The following is a 24,841-nucleotide window of genomic DNA, read 5'->3' as shown; positions in this document are numbered from 1 at the left end:
CATTTGAGTAAAATTTTGCTTAGAATTCAACAAAAAAACATTGAGAATAACAGCAGAGAACCAAAACTGAAGGACATTTTACAAAATAATTGACTAGTATGCCAGAATATACTTTTCTAAATAGTTGAGGTCATGAAAAACAAGGAAAGACTAAAAAATTGTTACCAAAGCTGACTAAGGAGAGGTAACAACTAAATGTAATGTGGTATCCTTGATGGCATCCTGAAACAGAAAAAGGACATTCGTGCAAAACTGGTGGAATCTGAATAAAGTATTAGGAAACACTTTATAAAGAAATTAGGAAATAGTCACTACTAGAGTTGGCTTCTTAGTTTTAACAAATGAACCACGGTAATGTAAGATGCTAACGTTAGAGGAAACCAGGTGATAGGTATAAAAAAAATCTCTGTTGTATTTTTATAACTTTTCTGTAAATAGAGAAATTATTCCAAAACAAAAAGATTTTTAAAAAATAAAAGCAAAAAATATTAAAGTTTTAAAAGTATATTTCTAAACTTCACTGATGTTGGATTCAAATCCCAGGAAGCAATACCAATCTTAACAACAAAAAACAATTCGATTTTGTTTTTGCTTTGTATTTTTCTCTGGAGCAATTCCATATGTAATCTCATTTGACCCTTACCACAGCTTTTTGAAGTAAGGAGAGCAAATTAGGAGGGAAAACATTTCCAATCCAAGGTCTCAAATGTTAGGCCATATTTTTTTCAAGTCACACTTTAACTGTTTTTCCCTGAGGATTTGAAAGAGGCGTCTTTCATCACAGAGTGGAATCTGGCCTACTCTGTTTATTTAAGGAGAGTCAACATTCAGATTTGTTTGGGGAGGCTTCCCATCTATCTCAGGTCACTCTGTGCTTTTTAAGTTACCAGTAGAAGAAAATCGATGTGAAGACCTGGGAAATGGGGGCGAATACTGGATTTTGGATTTGGGAAACACATTTTTGCCCCAGTTGTAGACCCGATTAAATGTAATGATCCTGAATTTAACTGTTTGTACCTTCAAATATTTCCCAAGGAAACTGAGATGAGCAAGAGCCTGAAATTGTGCCAGCCAGCCTTCACCAAAGGCTTTCAAACCTGATACAGAGGGGTGCTCTCTAAGCCAGTGGTCTAATCTACCATCAGTGCTCCTAATAGGTCATGGCTACAGGGCCGTTTGGGCCAAAGCTCATGCTTATGAGGCCAATATCTATTTGTTTATCTTTAGTTTGTTCGTTTTCCTTCTTAAAGGAAAAAGTATTAATGGTCTTCTGGTATTTAGGTCATTATTGGAGGGTGATTATGATTATGTATGCTTTTATGCCTCTGCTAATTCTCTGATAATTCCTCTATCCCAAAATAATTTGTGAAATCTCTCTCTCTCAAGAATCAATATCACCAAGATTACATTCTCCAACCATAATGCAATAAATTTAGATAGTAATTAAAAATAGTTTTAAAAACCACAAGCTTTAGAACCAAATTATATTCACTTTAGAGCCCTTGGGTTCAAAGGAAATCAAGGGAAATTATACAATACTCAGATTGTGGACAGATGGTAAAGACACAGTGCTGAATGAAAAAAGTGATAAGTACAATGAAGACCTTAGCTGTGCTTCTTGGAGTATTTGTGATAAAGGACCAGTTTTATTAAATTTCTAAACAATCACAGACCTATTAGATTGTAAAATGAAGTAAAAACAATTACTAGAAAAATGAAATTTTAAAAAGTGAAGATATACAAAACATAGGCTTGAATTTTTATCATTAGATTCCAAAGACACAAAATTACCTTTTATGTAATTTAAATATAATCAGAGCAAACAAAACATAGGAAAAATGTTTCTACATGCTAATTCTCAATTATTTTTCTTGTCTTAACACAGGCCAGTAACAAAGAATTTGGGGGTCAGTATTCTGAGTAACATTGATTTGTATGACAATGCCATTTATAAACTTTAAAAATATACAGAATAAAAGAACAATCCATGAATTATAAGAATACAACAAATAAAGAAACACACATCAAACCTATCGGCATGATTATTTATTAAGGGGACAAAGTTTGAGTAAATGAGAATCAACCAATCCAAAGAGTGACCCAGGGGGCAGCCTGTAGCGTAGTGGCTAAGTTCACATGCTCTGCTTCTGCAGCTGGGGGTTTGGAGGTTTGGATCCTGGGTGTAGACCTACACAACGCTCATCAAGCCATGCTGTAGTGGCATCCCACATACAAAACAGAGGAAGATTGGCACAGATATTAGCTCAGCGACAACCTTCCTCAAGCAAAAAGTGGAAGATTGGCAGTGGATGTTAGCTCAGGGCCAATCTTCCTCACCAAAAAAAAAAAAAAAAGTGACCCAGCACAGATGCATAAGAATGGTGTCCAAGGAGCAGGAGGATGACTAACAACTTCTGCCTCTGGGGGACACATGCACACACACACAAACACCTCCCAAAATGGTATATGAGATAGTCTTTCTCACACTCTTAGTTTCTATCACCAACTTATTATTTTCTATCTACTTTAAGTCATTTTATTGTCATTAACCCTTTTTTCCTACTCTTTTTGAGCTGCATCAAACTGATAAGAAATCATCAGGTGTATATATTTTCGCCAGGATTAAGTGTGTACTTTTTTTTCACCCTTATCATTCAGAAAAACCAAAGATATCTCCTATTAATACCTTGGCTAGTTTATACTGGTTAGAATCAGGGCCAAGGAATTTTAGATCTTGTAAAGATCTCCAATATGTTGTCTGTACTTATGGTTCTTCATTTCCCACTCACTTTCAACCCACCCACAAATCTGAAACATAATCTTTAAAGTATAACTATTAAACATAAGGTGAATTGAAAAAAAGCTTTAGCACTGCAGAGGTATATTTTAAAATCTTAACATTTGTCCAATAAGTGATTACTCCGGTCTGCTAATTCAAGAACTCTGCTCTGTAGTTGCATGAGCTGAAGTCATGGGATCAGTGCATCTGTATCCACACCTTCCTTTTTGGAAGCTCCCCTGTGTAGGCTTTTCAAAGTGTGTGACCGTGCACATCTGGTTTGCAATTAGCCTCCCTATTTTGCAGTGACCTGCATTTTTCTGCGCCCAGGAAAGTAAAGGGAAGGGTTGAGTAACAGTTATCTGTGATTTGAGCTGTGAAGAAAAATAATCTGTCTCTATGAGGCCCCAAACTCTTTGTTTCACTTAAAAGTAGATTTTTTAAAGTTGACTTATTAAGATTATCCTTTCGGTTTCTATTTTATTTGTGGAGACATGATCCAATTGAGACTGGAAATATATCTCATGCTTTATTTCTTAAACTGTAGCCCTTCAGTGTTCATCACTGAATATTAAAAACTAAACAAGTAAAATTTTGAAGTTCATCTGTTTTTTTCTACTTCATTGGGTTTTTAAATTAACTAAAAAATTAATATGGACTCATTGCAGCAAGTCAAACAGAAAAGATGTATACAGAGAGTTAGAAGCGCTTCCCTACCAAGCAAGGCTGGATTACTCAACATGCAGACCAAATATGTTCTTGGGATCCACAAAAACAGGGGGCTCCAAAATGTTTTTTGAAAGAACGTTCTAGTTGATATTTCAGAAGAAGCATTGGAAAAGTGATCATGGGAAAAATCAGAAACTTTTGGACTTTATATTTGCTTTGCGTTCAGTATTTTAATTAAATTTTAACATTACAGATTGGTTGGGGGAGAACAAATATGTACAAATAATGCATATATGGCAAAATTATATTTTGTCCAAAATGTAGATGCATATATAATTTCTATGTAATTATCATTGTAGAATTGTTTTTCATCTTAAAATTTCACTGATTTTATAAGTATTTCCATATTCAAAGAGAGAGATTATGCTTATTATGTAATCATTGTACTAATACCTTGCTTGTCCATTCTTCCACTGTTAAGTATTTTCTAAATTTCCCACTGTCAGTAAATTATGGCTACATTTATATTTTTGTTCATTGGCATTTTCTTTTTCAAAATGAATTTCTTGGGATAAATCACTGGAGTGAGATAAGTGCATCAAAACTTACAAATATTTATATAACTTTTCATATCTATGACCAAAGGCTCACCCAAAGGATTTTATAGATTCACAAAGTTGTAGACTGTATGCATTCTGATTTTAAACCAGTTTGGAGCATGATAAAGGTGGGTGCAGACAAGGCTGGAGGCAAGACGGAGGACAAGAAGGAGGAGAGTGCCATTATCCTGGCAGAAGATGTTGTATGTCCCAACTAGAATGTTAGCAGTGGGTATAGAGAAGGAAAGGAATATAATTCATATTTAGGAGGTGGATTTGACAGGCTTGATGATATGGGGAAGGAAGAATAAGGAAGATTGGGAGGACAAGTCACTGGCTTTTTGAAATTTGAGAACTGTATGGAATAGAATAGTTCTGGGAGAGAGGAGGATAGTACTATGTGCAATATCCACAATATCCAGCATAATAGCTAGACAACAAAGGCATTCAATAAATGTGAGTTGAATGAGTGTTCCAAGCATATATGAATGAATGAGTGCTGCAAAAAATGAATCAACATTCCTGTTCCCAAAGCCTCACAAGCATTTGGTTGTATACCTACAAGTTGATTTACTGTTTTAACTCCTTGACAGTATATTCAAAAATCAGGACTCATGAGAATAAGGAGGTGAGAGAATTAGGAAGGACATTTTGGAAAGGAAGAGAATCGAAAGCCAAAGCTCAGGACTTCAGAACAACCAGATCCTCCCCACATAAGACTAGTCAATTATTTACATGGTCAACCTTCCGCCAATTTATATAGACTTAGCTATTCCTTAGAGAAAGTGGCCTATCCCTATCTCTGGATGCTAAAAACTCAATATTCTTGGATTCAGAATGAAGCAATGGCTTCATTCCCTTCGCTTCATTCTTCACCAGTGAGGGACTGAGCAGATTTTTCATAAAGCTCTCTCCTCTGAGTTGCCGTCCTCTCCCAGTGCCCACATCTGGCCATAAGAGTTTGGAGCTGAAAGGTTTTTGTGGGAGAATCTCTAAACAGTCTTCTATCTCCGGCTGTACTTTGGGCACCATGAACCTTAGTTATGTGATTGTGACTTGTGTTTATGTTCCTACATCAAATTTTGTCACTTTGGGTTACCGTATTTTCCTATATTTGTCTTATATGCCCTGGAGGGCAAAAGCCACGATTTCTATTTCCTTCATAGCTCCCCAAGGATCAGATATAATAGTTAGCATCAAGTGAGGACTCAGAAGCTACTGACGATGACCGAAGTGTAATTACTAAATTGAAGAAAAGTGGTGTTTTTTAATGGTCAATAAAGGTACCAGGTATCTAGTCTTAGGAAACAAAATGTTTATTGAAATGGCATGTAGATAAATTATTACCAGCATAAAACTGTTAGTGGAGTTTTCGATAAGGGTTCTTTTTACTCTTAAAATGAAGTGAGGCTTTGCAAGTCCATTGTCCCATAGGAAAACATTATATTTCTCTGCTCAGATAAAGTCCTTTTAAAAAGGTCTACCATTTGAAGTTGTCTTCTAAACGTCTCCAGCCTATGACCAAACAGAAAATATATTAAAAAGATAAAATTCTCCCCATTTAAAAAGAAGCATTAAATATGTATGATTTAGAGGGAATAAATATGGAAAAAAATAGGCATTTGAAACACTAGAATTTACTCCTATTTTATTAGTATATACTGAAATATTTAAGAAATAACTTTAAAAATCACCAAGATAAAATGACATGTTAAAATAAAAGATATGGCAATAACTTTATTTTATATCTAGGAGATAAGCTAAAATGTTATCTCATCAAATAAACAAATTTTAAATAACTCTGAGCTCAGTAATTTGCGTCAACAGTCCAAAGTGAGTTTTAATTTCCATTTAAGGCTAAATATCCTTAATAAAAGACTTAAAATTAATAAGTATAGTAAGAGAAACCGAGAAGAAACTTTCAGAAAAGTTTCTGAAACTTTGTGGGTTAATAGAAATGAGCATTTAATTCTCAGTGTAAAATCACTCGTCATATTCTGTGTCATATTCATGTTCTATTTTGCCACGGTGTTCTGGTCCAACCTGTTTGGCTGCCCCAAGGTGGAACTGCTGTCCTTCTCCAATGGCGATTCTGTTGAATGGGATTATCTTCATGGTGGTTTTCTTCATGGAATACCACCGGCTTTTCCAAGTGGCCCAAATTATGCCATTATCATAACCATTAAGCGTAGATGATTTTGAGTAAGTGCCACCTAAAACAAGTTGGAGATGTACGTATTATTGCTCTTGAATTTCCTTACCTCAAAAAATCTGTAAAGAAGTCTGTTATGAAGTCCACTGTCACATCAAATCTATAGTGTTATCTACTAACTGAAAATATCCTTAAAGATTCCCAAAATCTTGATTTACAATTGAAATAAGTTTATTATTAAACAATTCCTTACATCTGTGTTGTGCTTCCTGGTCATATTCATACTCTAAATGTACCCACTACTAACAGGGCTAGAATCCCCAATTTCCCCAACTGGTCTCTCTGCCTGAGCTTAGCCATCGTGGACTCAGCTGTTATGGACCATCTTCCTGCAAGCAGGTTAGAAAGGCGGGAGTCATAATTCCTGATCAGATGGTCTCAGGTCATCTGAAACACAATTTTATTGGAAAGTATGAGGGACTTTAGAAAACAGTTCTGGAATGTTATGTTACATCTCCATTATAAAGTGGAGACTAGGTTGATTTGCTTTCTTTTTGTCCCAGGGCACCGGATCTCATGTAATTTTGTAAGGGATTGTCTGAGCCCAATACTGGAGTGTACCGCAGACTATGAACATGGATCAAGCACCTTCCCTGAGAGTTTCTTATAATTGTATGGTTTGTAGATGCAAGGATAAGTTAGGTTTCTAAAACAGAAATGTGAAAACTAAAAGGTAAATTTAAATATTTTTTAAGAAGAAGACAAGTAATCTATTGGCTAGGTCAGCCCTAAGAAGGAAAGATTGCTCATCTTAATGGATCTTTTAGCATCAGGAGGGCTTCCCCAGATGTAACTGTCAGGTAGTAGCAATAGTTTGTCAGTAAGTAAAACCGGTGTTCAGAACTACTCCAGCCTTAGAGAAAACTCTGACTTGCCCTGCCCCCATTCTAAAATAAGGGCCTACTCTCCTCAGATGGACTCCTCTCCTCTCTGGCTTTCATGGACCCCTGCCCTTACCAATATTTCCCTGCTCTCTACTCTCCTCCCCCAGATACCTGTTCATTGCTCACTGGTTTTATCTGACACATAGGTCATGGGCAGCTGAGCCAGTTGAATGTGTTAACAAGCATAAATACAGTAATTAGTCCATCCAGATCATATGCAGGGTTAGTCTAGAGGAGATACCATAACTCAAAGTGTCAACTCTGATAGTGGTAGTTTCCGGCATAACGACAAGCTACCGGATATTTTGCAGCAGGTGGATTTCTTGTAGAGGGGCCAATTTGAGGTATAAGCTTAGTATTATCCAATTCTGGTTTAAAATACAGAACTATACAATAAATCCCCCAATATCTTTACTAATTATTTCTCATTTCCCTATATCTATTTATTACCTTTTATTAAAATATAGACTAAAGCATACCTTGGTAATAAACTCCATTGAGGTGGCCAGCATGACACTTGTTCATCCACCAACCCGATCCATCCTGTTCAGCACAGTTGCCTTCAAATCTATCGTTGTCATTGTCCCAGGTACTGAACTGCATGCCATTGTGGGATGTGAAAACCTTGTCACTAGGATCATCACCAAAATCAAAGCCATCAAAGGCATCTCCGGCCTCTCCACCCATGAAGTAGGCATATGTCAAGCGGTATTTGTCATTTTCAGGTCCCACCCTGAACGTGGAATAGTCTGCAGTGCTACAATAAAGGGAATACAGATATCATATCTGAGCCCCGCTAGGGATGTCAGAAGTTCACTCTTTCACAGGACAATTGTTTAGAACTTTTAACTTTGCTTCTTAAGTCTGAAATATGCTCACTGCATAGTTTTCTGCAAGTCTGGCAAGAGGCAATGGATGTCTGAACCAGTTCAGAGCTGATCAGCACCACCCAAAATGAGTCTAGAAATCTTCAGGGCATCCGAGTGAAAACTAAAAACTGCAGCCATTTGAATGGCTATAGGATCCTAACAGGAAACATACATGTGTGGATGAATCTGACTGATTTCATATTTTCCACTTTTGTCTAAGTGTTTAGCATTGTGCACAAAGTTATCATAAACCACAGGAATCATCTGGTAGTGAGTGACCATTAGTTAAAGCACCAAACTTGAAGAAGCTACAGCTTCATTAGCCACTTCTACCATCTAAAAGGTGAGATCCTAAAGGGGTTTTTCTTTACCAAAGCATTGTGATAGTGGCAAGAAGGAGGGCTTCCTAGAGCATCGCATAAAAGAAGTGGTCCCTGTGTGGCCCACAAAACATGAGCTATAGGATAAGAGTGAGATTCCTCCCCAGAAAAAATTGTGAGGTTCAGGGAAGAATGGGCCTTGGTGCACAAAAAGAGATTTCCAGAAAATATTTATCTTCTTCCCCGATCTCCAGTAGTTGGAAAATGGGAGATGTTCTCACAGAAGGTCTACTGACTATGGTGTTTTCTGGGTAAAAATTAAAAAAATAAAAATAGTGTTTGGATACAGAATATATTTCATTATTTCATAGACACAACAAGAGGGTTGAATATTTTTCTCAATTCTAATTAGGGACACAATGCTCAAGGCCTCCAGATATCTCTGAGCACAGAAGGGGCTTTAGGGGCTGGCCCAGTGGTGCAGTGGTTAAATGTGCACGTTCTGCTTCGGCGGCCCGGGGTTCGTCGGTTCAGATCCGGGGTGCGTACATGGCACCGCTTGGCACGCCATGCTGTGGTAGGCATCCATATATAAAGTAGAGGAAGATGGGCATGGATGTTAGCTCAGGGCCAGTCTTCCTCAGTGAAAGGAGGAGGATTGGCAACAGTTAGCTCAGGGCTAATCTTCCTCAAAAAAAAAAAAAAAGAAGAAGATGCTTTATCTCACCAAAGGAGCTGGCTGATTTGATTTTAAGATAGCTCTAGATTTTGACTGAATGAATGGTCATTAAAGCACAGGGAAATCTGAAGAGGCTGGATTCACTTTTCAACTAGCATATTTGTTAAGAGGACAGGCTGTAGAGTCAAACTACCTGAGTTCAGATCCAACCTTTACCATGTACCAGCACTGTGAACTTAGGAAAGTTCATCTGTAAAGTGGGATTAATAATAGTAACTGCCTCATGAAATAGTTATTTGTAATAAATTATAATTTCATGCTCAATTTCTGGTACATATTCAACTCTTAGTAAATATTGACTTTTATGATGGTTGGAAAGTGCACATTCCAGACGGTCTCTATGACAAAAAGAAGTCCTTTCTAAACAGTACCTGGTTTTGCCATTCCAGTCCTCCAGCTGCACTCTTAGTACATATGGGATGGTAGTCTGTGTGCTTATCAAATGAATCTTCTCATTTCCCAGCCAAAATTCTGTGGTGCCAGTAGGAGATAGATATCCAAACCCTTCTTTATATTGAATCCAGTTTTTCTTGAAATCCACACTGCCATCGAGCCTCTAATTACACAATTACATGGGCAAAAGGAGAGAATAGATTATCAGTGCACATGAAGAACACATTATAAACATCTTGTCTAAAATATGGAGGGTATGATTCCATCATTTACTAACTAAGTGAACTTGGGCAAGCTGCCTCAGTTTCCTCATCTGTCAAATAGGAATAATGATGCTTACTTCTCGGGGTTATTGCAGGGATTACACAACAGAATGTAAGAGAAGTACTTAAAAAGTGCCTGGCACATTATAAATTCTAAATTAGTGATAGTTTTAAAAAAACACCTAAAGGATTTCAGAACTCCACCTTGATATTGCTGATTCTAGTACTGATGGTGGAAAGGTCAACCCATTGCTCAATCTTTGTCTACCTACCAGCACATCTATCAGTCACTCCCTCTGAGCGCCCCCTGCAGGAGTAGTTGTAATAGCGGTCCAAGGTAAACAAAAGGTAAAAGGATCCACAGTGGGCGCCAGGCACTGGCAGAGGCAGCAGAGGGCCATTGTCTTGGAGCAGCCCAACTGTATCCTCTGTGGGACTTCATCTTCTTGTGATGGGCAGTCTTAGGTCTTGATCTACCTGATGAAAGAGGTCTTTTCTAGTTCTTCATCAATATGATACTGTGATTGCTTGCTATCATGAATCTACAACAGCAGTGCCAGCATAGTAGAGAGTCAAAGCACAGCCTCTGAAACCAGATCACCTGGGTTCAAGTCCTGACTCTGTTACTTAAGAGTTATGTGACCTTGGGCAAGTTACTTAACCTCTCATGCCTAAGTTTTCTCCTCTGTGAATAGAGGTAATAGTTGCAGCAACCTCATAGAGAAGTTGTGAGGATTGAGTTAATGTTCGTTAATGTTCACGAAGTGTTTAGAAAAGCATATGGCAGGGGTTTATTAAATGTACATGGGGAGGAAAACATACCTTCTGAAGCACAGTCCACCCATTTCCAGTTGCATCGATTTCACAGTAGACTAAGAACTGCTGCTTAGCTTTCAGAGGTTTGATAAAGTAAAGCCCACTCTCTTTGGCTCCCTTATTGGCAATGTCTTGACAATCTGAAGAAGAAGACATTTTTACTGTGGTTTGAAATCCAGGTAAGACTGTTCCAGTCTTGAAAATGAGCTTTTAACATGTTGCAAACCACTGTGTTCATTTCCCAAGAAGCATTTTCTTACTTCTCTCATCATCATTCCTTTCAGACTATTTTTAGCTACTCAAGAAAAGTCTAAGCAATCGGACACGTTAGATTTAATGAGTAGACACTTTCCAAATTATTCCTATATATTCTAATTTGTAAAATCTCCTTCACTTTATATATTCACTTTAATGGACATAATCCCAATATAAACCTTTCACTTACCTTTCCCAGTGGTATCTTGTATGTGTACTGTGTCTCTGCAAGGTTCCTGACACTTTGCTTCAAGCTGGGCTACTTTCTGTTTCAGATTAATGATCTTTTGATTATTTGAATTATATATATCCTGCAAAAATCTGCAAGCAGAAGAATAAGATAACAGAATATTCTTTCAGAGGAGTAATTTTGTGTTTTCTTTTAAAAATACTACCTTATTTTCTCAGGAATGGCTTCTTGATAAATTACTCCATTTTGGAAAAATTAAATTATGTTACTAATTTGAGATGAATTAAAATTCTAAGCTTTTTAGAAAAGAAAATAACAAAGCCCTTGTCAATAAACAAAGTCATTGTAAATGGTCATTCTGATTTTTACCTTCTGCATGAAGGGCAGCAGATAACAAGCTATGTGAGTGATGAGCCTGGTTAATAGGAAAACCATCTGATAATTATTCTTAGGATAGAGTTTTCTTAGGCAAGGAAGAGCTCTGATTAGTAATTCACATATGTTGAAGCATTATTCCTTTTCACTTGTGGAACTTCTGAGGATTTATTTATGGATGTCAATCTATAACTTACATGGGAAAACTATCTGGGGCATTATCTTGCATAAAATAAAACAGACACTTTCCCTTTTTCCTTAATGTTCATATTTACATAGCTTTGGAAAAAGGCTAGGGCAAGTAATGACCCCACTTTTGTTGTTTCTCACAGGCTTGCTTCTACATATTCAAAAATGACAGAAAACTATCTACAATGAATAGACTGTTGTGTCTTCCTTTGAAGTAAAGAAGGATAGACAAACTATTCGACTACTTCTTTTTCTCTACTGCGCCTTAGAAAATTATTGCACCATAGTCTCCTTCAGCTTCAATGATGAGCAATAATTATACAAATTTTAATGCTAATAATAATCACAGCAATAAAAACAATGGCCTTCTGATACCAAAAAAGTGGAGAAACCCCTCCTTGGCCACTTTTCCTCAGCCACTGTTTAGCTCAATTTCTTATGCTGCTTTGAGAACAATTTGCAAAAGAAATTGAGATAGAAACTAAAACTGATATCTGAGACCCCATGTTCAGAAAGTTCATGAGTCCCTAAGAAGTTGTTAACAGAGACATTTTACTCTCAAGTGAAAGGAGGAAAACCCATTTTTGCAGGTTCATTTTGCCACGATCAACACGTAGCTTCATAATGTGTGTTACACTTAGTCTCTTAAAACACATTTTTTTCTGCTCTAACTTCAATATAATTTACTTTTATAGCTAAGATCCTTCTTATGTCTCTGCTTGCAAATTCCTCATCACTGATTTATTGACAATCTTATAAAATAATCTTATTTTCAACACCCAAATTCTCATCAGTTTGAATTTATATTGTAAGACAAATGGGGGTGCGGGGGTGGGGGAGGGCGGAACATTCTGACCATTGCATTTGAAGACAACTACACACCTTTCTCCCACACGATTACTAAAAAGCTATTATAACCCAATAGAATTCATTGCACTAAAAATTCCTATCTCCACTGTGTTCAAGATGGTCAGGCATAATGCCAATTGGATAAATGGGAAAAAAAAATAAAAAGATTATTTCCATGGAAGCTTGGAATATTGAATAAACACTAAATCAGTCTTGGAGAGTAAATTAAAACAAAAATGCTTACCGAATAGTTGATTCATGTGTTACAACCAAAGCTTCATATTTCACAATTTCTTCCATCATTTTCTTGGACTCTCTAGTAGCAGCATCTATTCTGCCTGTAATATGGGATCAGAGACATAAACTTGCTCAGACAAATACAACAACTAAAACAACAGCAAAAGAAATCCACAAATTATTTTCTCCGTCGGTGGTATTCCGTTTCTCACCTGTCTTTGGTGGTTCATCAGGATTATAGCTGGTTCGGATTGCTTGGATCAGTTGTTCGGCTTCTGAGGTTTGATTTTCAGCTCGATGTAAGATGTCTTCAAAATCCTGTAGATCCTTGTCCACACTGGTTTGGTAATTCGACAGGAAATCTGCAATTCCACAGGTAGTCGGACAATAACTGCCCTGGAAATACAAGAGAGTGATTAGAAATCTTGATGAAAGCTATACTTAAAATCTATCAATAAAAATAGCTAAAATGTAGACTATGTTAAAAAAAAAAAGAGTTTAAAACGCTAAATGATATTTATGAGAGAATTCCTTTCATTCCTCTGCCCCTTTCCAGTTCAAACACAGCGAGAAACATAAAAATTACTTACAAATCTTTCATCTAAGATGCAGCAGTTGTCTCTGGTAGCAACATACTAGAGGAGAAAAATACAGAAATTTCACTAGTTTATCATATATTTTCTTATTTTTTAGCTTTCTGTTTAAAACAAATATGTCTTGTGAACAGCACACTTACTGCCAGGCATGTTGAAGAGAGCAAAAAAAGAGTATAGAAGTACAGAATTAAATTCCGGGGGTACAAGGACCAACTCATGATGTCAGGGGTCCTCTGTGCTCCCAGCCCTGAAAGTGTTCACACTGTGGCCTCTCAGGTTCCAATTGTCCCTTTATGTAAGCTCCAGGAATGGCCAAGAGTGCCAGTGGCTGGAGCTGATCACGAGGTATTCTGACCTAGAAGGTGGGGACATCTTTCCCGTCTCTTTTTCTTCATCCTGGCCCCCAACCTGTGCCGGGTCGGGTTCCCAGATTTTGCACACAGGTTTAAGCTCCTCCTTTGTGACCCAGCTCAACCTTTCTCCCCTGAAGCAGATCCATCTGCAAAGGGTAGTGAAGCATTAGCCATTGCGATGAGGAGGGCGGGGAGCCTGGGAGGCTGCGTGATGCAACCTCTTCCAGTACAGGGCCAAGAGAGCAAACACAGAGTGCTGACCTCGACCAGAACAAACTCTGCCAGCTGACCTCGACCAGAACAACCCAGCCCAACTTTAAGATGGAACCTGGTGCCATAACCCAATTTACCGAAAGTTCTTTCTTAGCCCAGGGATGAGATAACAATTATTTGCAACCTGTGACTATGGCCACAGGACACTGCTTTCCACCTGTTCCCAATCTTCCAGTACTTTCAGGAACAAATGACACCGGAAATACATTCCTGTTCGTTTGGGTTGACCATTTTCTTAATTTTCTTCTTCCTTTTTAAAAAATTGAGATATAATTGACATATAACATTAAATTAGTTTCAGGTGTACAACATATTGATTCGATATTTGTATATATTGCAAAATGATCATTACAATGTCTCATTAACATCCATCACTACATAGTTACAAATTTCTTTTTCTTGTGATGAGAACTGTTAACATCTACTTTCTTAGAAACTTTTAAATACACACTACAGTATTATTAACTATAGTCCCCACGCTGTACATTGTATCTCCAGGACTTATTTATTTTATAACTGGAAGTTTGTACTTTTGACCCTCCTCACCAATAAGTTGACTATTTCCTAGGCTCTGGGTTCACAGTGAGCTTTCGAGCTCAGTTCTTCTCTTGGTCTTGAAGAACTGGCTGATGAGGCAACGCATGTGGCACAGAGGGGAAACCAGTCAGGAGCTTACTTTGTTTTTCCTGAGGTTCCATCTAGATACCTCAGAGGAAAGCCTGGACAGAGGAGGCAGCAGCTAGAAAATCCACCTCCCATAAGTGACTAGAAGCATAGCTGGAGGAAAAGGGCTAAAATGAGACATTAGGGCAGGGCTGTCCTTTTTTTTTTTTTTTTAAGGAACATTAGCCCTGAGCTAACATCTGCCACTAATCTTTTTGCTGAGGAAGACTGGCCCTGAGCTAACATCTGTGCCCATCTTCCTCTACTTTATATGTGGGAGCCTGCCACAGCACCGCTGGACAAGGGATGCATAGGTCTGCACTTTGGATCTAAACCTGCGAACCCTGGGCCACTGAAGTGGAAAGTGTGAACTTAAATGTTGTGCCATCGGGCCAGCCCCAGGGCTGTCCCTTTTGCTCTGCCCCTAGATCTTCCTGGTATATTGGGAAAACACATTTATTATCATCTCCTGTCGATAATTTACAATTGTGCATTATCACTATTATTAAATTCCTATTTTGGGTTATTCCTCATTTCCTCCTCTGAAACTAAGCTTACTGCAAACTTTGATTAAATACATTAGTGAGAAAAATGCATCTAGATTGAAAGAAATCCTGATGCTTTAATGTTTAGTCCTAAGTCTTTATAAAGGAATATTTATGTTTTGACTTGAAACAAAGGTAAATATTCCTACTCAGTCAGTAATAATTATTATAACAAAGTGAATATATCAAAACCAGACTTGCCTTTTCTCTCCTCCTTAATAGTTCCCCTTAATAGTATTGTCAGTTAGTGCCAATCACAACACCTTGACCACCAGCCAATTAAAGTTTCACAGTCTTCCTCATCCTCCTTATCTATCCACCTAATCAGCTGTCAGAGCTTGTGGTTAAAACTGTTTTTACGCTGTCACTTCTATTTTATTCCTACTTTCTATTTCCACCGCTGACATCCCAGAGTAGGCCCTCTTATTTCTTGTCTAGACTGCTTGTCTAGACTGCCTGCCAATTGATCTCCCTTCCTCCACTCCACTCACTTCCTGCTCCTAACTGTTTGTCACTCTGCTGACAGATTCTTCTTCCTATAATGTAGCTCTGATTATGACATCCACCTGCTTAAAAACCTTCTATGACTCTCTATCCCCCATCACAGTGAATATAAACATAATAAATGTCCCTCCTACCTTTGCTGTTTTTCTCCCTTGATTCTATTTCCTACACCCTCTTGTCTAACCAAATTGAATCACATAGCATCCCCTTAATGTGCACCTTATAGTATTATCTCTCAGATTGTGTTTTTCTTTTTATATGTAGCTCCCTCTGCCTGGATTGCCTTCATACTCACCCCTGCATCTCTGGCTGTCAAAATCCTATACAACTTTAAGATCCTGTTTCATGATTCCTACTTCTCCCCAAAACAAAAACCAAAACTCTGGAGGCCAGCTCTACGTTTTTCATAGGATTTATAGCAACCTTGTATTGTATATATTTGTGCCATATCTACCTCATTAGACTGTAAACATTTTTATGGCTACTGCACCTACCATAGCAATATTTAATACTCAATAATGATTTGATGGCATAGAATTGAATTGGGCTGGAAGTAAGCCTTTATAGTTTACATTTCTAATATCTCTCAAAACTTCCAAATTGCAAAAATAAAGCACTTTGGTAAGGGTAACCACGTAAAGTAAATGAATGACAATCAGAAAGTAGCTATTGATAAAGTGGGTATGTAAAAGTCACTAATCAGAAATCAATAACCATCTGATTAGTGATAAAAACACCACCAAGTTAGAATATGTAATGGAAGAAGAAAATTGCACTTATAATTTCAACCACAAACACACAACTAGATAAAATATCCAAGGAAAAATTTAACAAGAAATAGGAGGATTGATATTACTAAAAATTCCAAACAATACCTTGGAGGTGTAAATTAAGAACTGGAAAAGGTGAAATCATGTTCTGTTTCTAAATTTAAAAAATCAAGAAGAATGTCAATGATTTCCGCAATTTAGAACTGTATTGATATTCCAATAAAACTATGAACAAGATATTTTCCTCTTCTTTTCTTTCTTTTTATAAGAATTAGATGAGCTATTATAAACTTCAAATTAAAAATAAAAATAAAATTATCCTGGAAAATTCTAAACAAGAGGAAGAATAATGAGGACCAAAACATGTCCCAAATATTAAAACATATGATAATCCATAATTTTTTAAACAATGATACTGAGCCATTGTAGGTAGATAAGTATTGTCAAGATAATAGGCTTAGACTTATTTTGATGTTTAGTATGATAAAGTCGACATTACAATATCAGTGAAGACAAAAAGATTATTCAATATTGCATACTGTATACTGTATACAAAATACAAAAAGACAACCGAATGAATATACATACATGTTAGCATACGCATTGAATATCATTTCTAGATTACACACTAGAGTTGACCAGTGTTCACATGGAGGGGTGTGGGGCAGGAGAATGCAGGACAAACTTGGAAAAAAGGCTTCATTTTCTCTGTATACTCTCTATATTTAGAATTTTGAATATATGCACATATTACCTTCCCCAAAAGTACGTATAATTAAAATATGCCATTATTGATGATTCACAATGATTTATTTGTTGTACTAGTAATTATTTCTTGATTATTTTTTATTTCAATATAAAAGGTGACTAAGGCATTGCCTTTTAAGGGAAGTATAGCCCAATGGAGGAGAATATGCCTAAGCAGTTGTTACGAGCTCTGGAGTCTGTCTTCCTGAGTCTGAATCCCATTTCTATAACTTACTAGCTGTGTCACTCAGGACAAGTGACTTAATCACTCTAAGTTTCAGAATCTGTGTTGGTAAAATAGAAATAATATTTATAATATAATACTGCATAGGACTGTTACAAGGATTCAATGAAATAATGTGCTGAGCACATTGCCTAATTCACAGAAAACACTAAACAAATGTTTATAAGGTTTATGAATTACCAAATGTTTTACAGTGACAATTGGAATTTGTATAAATAGGCATTTAATTTCACAAAATTGTAAGAGGGACCATTATTGGTAGATTTGCTTCATGGGGACCAAGCTTTGTTGTTCCAGCTATAGAAAGTTCTCTTTAATAAATGATCTGTTGCAACTAACTACAGGTTGATTCTGTAATGCTCCCAAGAGAAGAAAGCATCTAGTTGTCTAATTTAAGAAGAAATTCCACCTAAATTAATTGCACCAATCAAAGATGAAATAGTAAGAGAGCTAGAGTGCATGCCTTGTGAGAAGGTATACTTCCCGTCAGTAAAAGAGTTCAAGCAAAGCATGTCCGACCAAGCATGTTGCCATTGTGGTTCTTTTTGCTGAGGATCATAAATCATAGGTTTGTGGAATTTAAGGTAACAATTCATAATTTTGTGTTAAAACTTATGTATCTATTATATATGATGTATTATATGTAATCTCATACACACAAAGTTGATAAGCATAAATTGAGGAAATTGAATATTCTATCATCCAATTTTAGAAGTATAGTACTTGTATTCCTGGCTTTTTGTTGACTTGCATTAGAATCTGAGATGTGTTATCACAATTTTAGAGAAAAGACTTGCTTTTTACCACAATCTCAAGTCCTAAATCAGAATCCTATTAGACAAGATGCTCTCTGAAAGAAAATAACCAACATTGATTTAGACGCCTACACTGGTCCTGCATTCAGTCACTAGGTTTATTAAATTTTAACTAGCTGCTCTTGCCCATATTTGGGCAAATTTTTTCTCTGGTAAACTATAAATGATTAACGAATTCCAGGAAAAAAGAATATTTCTTAAATCAAATTTCCTCTACTTCCAGGTTTGTTTTCTGAGAAAATAGCATAGGTAGTTTTTAAGCCAAAGTAATTATTTTATTTAATTCAGAGGTCAATGGGCTTGTTTATTGAAATAATAATTTCCCAAACTGCCTATCGACCAACTCTCTGTATTCTGATTTGAAAATATAATATCAACGGCTAATGGTTGTCATGCATATTGATAATTCACTCTGTGAACACCTTGTCTGTTTTGTTCATCTCCGCTCCAAAATTGCTTGCTAAATTTGAATTGGATTATGTAGAGTTAATTTAGGACTTTCTGACTTGGCCACACATGATATAGGCCTGAAGGAATAATAAATGAGCCACTGATTTTGAGCATCTTCTTTATGTTCCATGTCATGTGATAGTTCAGTTGTTGCTGTTTTGTGTATTCTCTCATTTAATCCTCACAAAAAGCTTAGGAGGTAGATATGATTATCTGCATCTTATAAATGAAGAATGAGAGCCTTGGAGAGGTTATGGTGATGTATGCAAAGTCACCGTGCCAGAACATGGATTCAGACCCATGGACGCAAAGCCTGCACTCTTAACCATGACTCTAAACAAAATCGTGAAGCACTTCTTAAGCTAAGATGATACACAGATACAAGATGTTATTACAAGAATCAAAGTTATTCACTGATGGAATGGATTCCTAGAGGAGTTGATGACTTTAAAAATATAACATGTGTGTGTGTGTGTGTGTGTGTGTATGTGTACATATATATGTATATAAGCTTGTGTGTGTGATTGTATGAACATATATTATCTGTCTAATCTGCATATCTTCTCTGGGTTAGAAACAAGATTGGCTAGATGGTCTTTTACAGTCTTTCTCAAACCTGGATTTTTATTGTTTTATAATGCTTGTATTTTCAGCCAATTTTAGATGGAAGCAGCTTTTCAATGCTGACCTCATGGTTCAAGTTCAATAGGACTTGATGAATTGAATTCTTTCAGTAACTTAAAGGAAAATACATCCATTGGGCGGTCCTAGGAAGCTCAGATTAATGCTGACAATGATATGTCTATTTTTCCAATAAATAAATCATTTATAGACCTAAGCTAAATTTATAGCCTGACTCCTCAACACTGGATTTCCTCAAAATAGGCAGAATGAACATGACCTGTTGGTTGGCTTGTCAAAAGTCATTCCAATCTAATAGGAAAAATATCTCACTAAGGGAAACAAAGTTGTCTGTTAGAACGTTTACTTTGTTTATAAACAAAAATAGCCCAGGGAAAGTGAAAATGAAAATGTTCCCTGGATAGCCTATGAACAATGTGCTTTTAGTTTCACTATGTAAATCACAGAGAGAAAAACAACATGGGGCACGTAATATGGAGTTCTCACTGGGGGCAGGACAGCAGCCACAGGTTGGGTTCTGAGCTTCTTCATTTCATAAAACTTCCCTGGATGTATCAATTGGAGCATGTGGCCAAGTGGCAGGGATGTTCAAAAAGTGCTATGTATAGGATTTAGAAAATAAAGCAACCAAGGGCCTAGAAAATGAAGAATTATCCAAATTGGAATTAATCCAGAGCCAAAAATGGCTGGAGATGAAGGAATGTTCTGAGGGTGCCCTGGATTAAGAGAAATTGGAATGGAGACAGATTTAAGTGTTTGCTGTGCCAAATTGGTCTATTAATTGAGTTTCTGGTTCATTCATTTGTTTCTATCTTCACGTAACTTACAATTTGAGATTTTTTTCACCCTATGAAAGAATTTTCACCCTACATGAGATCAGTAGAAGATTTACAAGAGCAAGAGAGTGTGGTAAAAACAAAACAAAACAAAGGGGCCAAGTTACATTGACAAGTTACATTTCCCTGTTTAAGGAAAACTCTGGTTACTTTGTCAAATAAATTATTTATGGAGAAAAAAATATATATTTCCAAAGAAGGAAGGAAGGTAGGAAAAATACAAAATGCTATTAGATCAACAAAACAATTCATCTTATCTTACTTAATGTCCATATTTTCTTTAAACTTCAATCTTGAATGAGGGCAAATAAATTATCTATAAGTTTTATACCTTTGTTTAAAATTCTAACCTCTTGGGTTAGTTTACTCCCTTACTATGATTGCACTATGGTCCTTTCAACTCAAATTTAAATCCATAAAGAATACACTGTGTATGAAATACTGTGTATGTGTATTTTTAATTGAAATTTGAAGGACTTGGCTTCATGCATGAAAGGTGACAAACCTTGCCCTTCCTCAAAGGTAGATTGCTGAGTATGCTGTACCTTCAGTGGTGGAGCAGTGACCTCTGTTTGGTAAACAAAGATATGATTTGTAAAACCCCAAATATTTACTGAATGTTTTGCAAGGAACACCGCAGTGTAAACCACACTCTTGGTTGGTAACTACTGTGCCAGTAGATTACTGAAAAACGGCCTGTCTGCAGGACTATCTAGGACAAGCTCATCCGTAAAGAAACAAAGTAAGTAAAAATTCAGAACACTGTGTTTCACTGTTTATAAACAACACAGAGGAAATTCTGTTTAAGAAGATCCAGGAAACCAATTGCTCAATCATGCATCCCTCTGGATCAGAAAACTACCTGATATTCTCATATCAACAATTCCTGTGGATCTCACCCAATATGTTTTATTAGGTTAATTTCCCCATTAGCACTTCATCCATATTTAATACTGCATCATCTCATTATGGTTGTGGAAGACCCCTTCTTCTCATCCCTACTCATAGCTTCCTGATATGGCAAACTGCCTCTAGCTCTGACACAGAAACTTATAAAATTATCCCAGGAAAATTCCTGAAATAATGCTTAATCAAATACACACCCTAAAACTTTGTTAAAGGGTCCCATGATGTTCCTCCAGGCGATGCTTGGACCAGATGTTTATTGAGCATGTACTATTTGCCAGGACCTCCTCATCCAATGTAATGAGCAAAATAAAGTCCCTGCGGTCAAGTTTACACTCTACCAGAGAGACAGAGGCAATAGATGACATATTATATAATGTCAATTGGTGACAAAGGCTGTGAGCAAAAGTACAGAAGAGTTAAGGGAATGAAACACTCTGGCCAGTACTCGCTGAGCTATGGCAGTCTTGGAAGGACTCTGTGATAAGGTGCTGCTTGCTGGGTTTGTAGTGGTGATAGCCACAAAGCTCATGGCTGGCTCACCATTGCCACCTGCAGGCCCCCATATATTTGGAAGGTGGGTGGTTCAAAGCAAACCTATGTATTTTTTTTTGATTTGGGGCTGTCAGAGATTTGACAAGCCCAGGTAAGTGACCTAGTGAGAATGAAAGAGAGGAAGCTTCTGAAAGTTAGCCTGAAAACACCATGAAGTCCATCTACACACTACAGTCATGTCCAGTCTCCTATGAGGGAGCTCTAATGACATCATTCTCCTCACCAAAAATCTCCAAGGACTCCCTATCTCCTATCCAATTAAATACAAACTTCTCCACCTTATATTTAAGCTTCTCCACCAAAATATGCCCAATATAACTTATTAGCCAGATCTTCTAAGTTAAATTGAGGGATTGGAATCCCATACAATTTTAAGATATTATTTTAATAATATAATAATTAATTAAATAAATTTTATGTAAGCCCCATGAAGGCAAGGATTTTTATCTGTTGTTACCTGCAGCATTTAAAACAAGCACTCAGGGCCAGCCCTGATGGCCTGGTGGTTAAGATCAGTGCCTTCTGCTTTGGTGGCCTGGGTTCCGTTCCTGGGTGTGGACCCGCACTGCTTATCTATTGGTGGCTGTGTTGCGGCAGTGGTTCACATACAAAAAGAGGAAGATTGGCAATATGTGTTAGCTCAGGGCCAATCTTCCTCAGAAAAACACACACGAAAACAAAAAAACCCAGTGCACTCAATAAATACTTGTGGAATGAATAAAGTATATTTTACTAAATATTACTAAATGCTAAATATTACTCAAAACTGAAATAAAATGTTAAAATTCAGTTTGAAGCAGAGCACATGACCACAAAAGGGCGTACAAAATCAGTCAAGGAAAGAAAAGACAAAGTACACCAGCCTCGAAAGCATCTGTCTCAGAGCAAAGTCTGTTCACAGATGTAGCAAGTCCATCAGATGCCGCAGGGCGGGTCAGCTGTGAAACTGGTGCAGAGCAGCTGCCCATAGATAGACCCCGGTGATTCTTCTATGACTCCATTTGTGTGGCCTCAGGAGGGGAGAGAGATGTTCAACATGACTTTTTGACGGAAGGGCACCTCGCAAGTGTTTAATTTTTGGAAAACAAAAGCAAAACTATATGGCACTTTAAAAGAAATCCAAGTTGAATGATGTCAATAAAATAGGCTGGTCAAGTCCCAGAAAACCACGACCCTAGGAAGAATTTCATGAGCCGCTGCTCACCATTTCTCCTGATCCATTGTATGAAGTGTAAGGAGAGAAGAGTATATACTGGATTCTGGGCTTCTTCCACTTGCCTGGAACAAGGGGGCTATAACCAAACTGTACAACCTTAACAAATTTAAATCAAACACTAGAAGAGGGGGAAATGAGGGAATTTATATAGCATTGTGTGTTGGAGCTCTGACAGGTAGTTGCATTAATGTAAGAAAAATGTCTAGAAGGGCCGGCCCAGTGGTGCAGCGGTTAAGTTCACACATTGTGCTTCAGTGGCCTGGGGTTTGCCGGTTAGGATCCTGGGTGCGGACATGGCACTGCTTGGCACCCCATGCTGTGGTAAGCATCCCACGTATAAAGTAGAGGAAGATGGGCATGGATGTTAGCTCAGGGCCAGTTTTCCTCAGCAAACAGAGGAGGATTGGCAACAGTTAGCTCAGGGCTAATCTTCCTCAAAATAAAAGAAAGAAAGAAAGAAAGAAAATGTCTAGAGCACACAGGACTAGGGTTAGTGTGTATGGTAAAGAAAGCCTAATGACTTTACCCTGTTCTTTCCCGAGGCTTGTCTGTGCTGGTCCCATGCTTTAGCTCAGCTCACTCAACTACGCTCCAAGCCAGCATCAACAAGAATGGTGATGGCCCGCCTTTGGGAAGTTCTTACAGGGTCTTGGGTTCCCCACTCCACTTCTCTGATCAACTAGAATTTGCAACTGAGCTCCAGACTGCCACACCTCTGCTGTAAGAAAATATACTAGCGCCTCCCAGCCTGGCCCCAGCACCCTACCCTCTTTGGTTGTATTGTGCTACCTTCTTTCCCCTTTCAGGAATCCCTGCCTACTTCTTGCTCTCCCAAGAACAGGTCTGATAAACTCATATATGGTAAGGCATGAATGACTGATCTGGTCTAAGGTGTTACTTCTTCCAAGACTGAAATTCAAACTTGAGATAAAACTGGAAACCAAAGTTACAAGCTTCTAAAGATAGAATTTTAGGAAACAGCTACTGGGAGAGAAACACAGGATCAAATTACACAACTTACGTGATTAAATTAAGAGTAGTTGTATAAGCAATTTAATGATATAAGGACAATCTTTAATTTCTGTATTAAGTATTTAGACTTCTTTTCTTCATGACTATTTCTTAAAAATACTCCTTAGAATTTTGTTTTGTTTAAAATGCAGATTCCTTCACTCCTTTCCAAGTATACTGATTCAGAGTATCTGGGTGTGGGCTCCAGGAATCTGCATTTTATTAACAAGCTTCCCCACGTGATTACTGCACACGGGAAGGCAGGAGACCCCCTGCCTCACTCAGAGCTGAGAGTCACCACACCTGCTTGACATAAGGAGGCTTGAGTCCTACTCAGCAATTCCAAAGCTCACATAATTCCTCTTATATTTCTACTGATGGTGCACTGAAATCATTTCTTGTTTCAAAAAGAATAAAAAAATAAACTGTAATCAGTTCCTTCTATTTAAGTCACAAAGTAGATTTTTGGTAATTCAATTTATAGATATGTATTGCTTCATTTGTGAGTATCGCTTCAATGCTGCCGAAAGTACAAAAAGTAGACTGGCACCAAGCCCAATGCCTTAACACGTTGCAGAAGCCCTTGTGCATAGTAGGTGTTCAAGAAATAGTTTGGAGAGATTCAAGCACTTTACAGAAATACACTAAAAAGGACGTAGGGAAGGACTGATTTGGGAAGAAGAGGAGAGGAGAAAGGGGTGAAAGACAAGAACTCTGAGGAACAGAAGAGACGGGGACCATCAACATAAATAGGAAAAACAGAAGGAGGAACTGGTTTAGGGGAGAGAGAAAATGAGGCCAGTTTCCGACATTTTAAGTTTGAGCGGTAGTGCGATCTCTAACAGGTGATGGCATTGGAATGCTGGAGACAGAGCTTTGGGAATGAGAATTGATGTTGAGTAAATGGGACACAATGACAGTTTCCCAGAAGAAAATATGGTGTGAAAATAAAGGAGCCTGAGGACAGAAATTGGACCTGAATTTAAAGCCAACAGGACAGAGAGGGAATGAAAGAATGGTTGTATCCCCATCTCATGCCTCCATCCTGCAGACTTGCTGTGGACTTTCAGATCTCCA

General features: G+C 37.5%; 1 protein-coding gene across 1 annotated transcript; it reads right to left on the bottom strand.

Moving 5' to 3' along the window:
- Nucleotides 1-5,342: 5,342 nt before the first annotated feature.
- On the bottom strand, nt 5,343-13,759 carry FGG (fibrinogen gamma chain). The gene is made up of 10 exons (XM_008524542.2): nt 13,375-13,759; nt 13,229-13,273; nt 12,851-13,034; nt 12,646-12,739; nt 10,989-11,119; nt 10,550-10,683; nt 9,443-9,627; nt 7,623-7,900; nt 6,091-6,260; nt 5,343-5,562 (listed from the first exon to the last, which is right to left on the bottom strand). Exons 1-10 carry the CDS (start codon nt 13,450-13,452, stop codon nt 5,548-5,550), a joined length of 1,314 nt encoding a protein of 437 aa, XP_008522764.1. The 5' UTR covers nt 13,453-13,759; the 3' UTR covers nt 5,343-5,547.
- Between the last annotated feature and the right edge of the window lie 11,082 nt (nt 13,760-24,841).

This window comes from Equus przewalskii, chromosome 2 (assembly GCF_037783145.1).
Source record: "Equus przewalskii isolate Varuska chromosome 2, EquPr2, whole genome shotgun sequence".
Classification (NCBI taxonomy): Eukaryota; Metazoa; Chordata; class Mammalia; order Perissodactyla; family Equidae; genus Equus; species Equus przewalskii.
Note: the sequence above shows the minus strand (reverse complement) of the source record. Positions and strands in the feature narration are given on the sequence as shown.

Excerpts from the sequence above, each read along its gene's own strand:
- FGG (XM_008524542.2), bottom strand. The coding sequence starts at position 13,452 with ATGAGTTGGTCCTTGTACCCCCGGAATTTAATTCTGTACTTCTATACT. Across the intron at positions 10,684-10,988 it reads ACAAGATACCACTGGGAAAG|ATTGTCAAGACATTGCCAAT; the intron begins GTAAGTGAAAGG and ends CTTCTTCTTCAG. Across the intron at positions 9,628-10,549 it reads GGTGGACTGTGCTTCAGAAG|AGGCTCGATGGCAGTGTGGA; the intron begins GTATGTTTTCCT and ends TTGTGTAATTAG.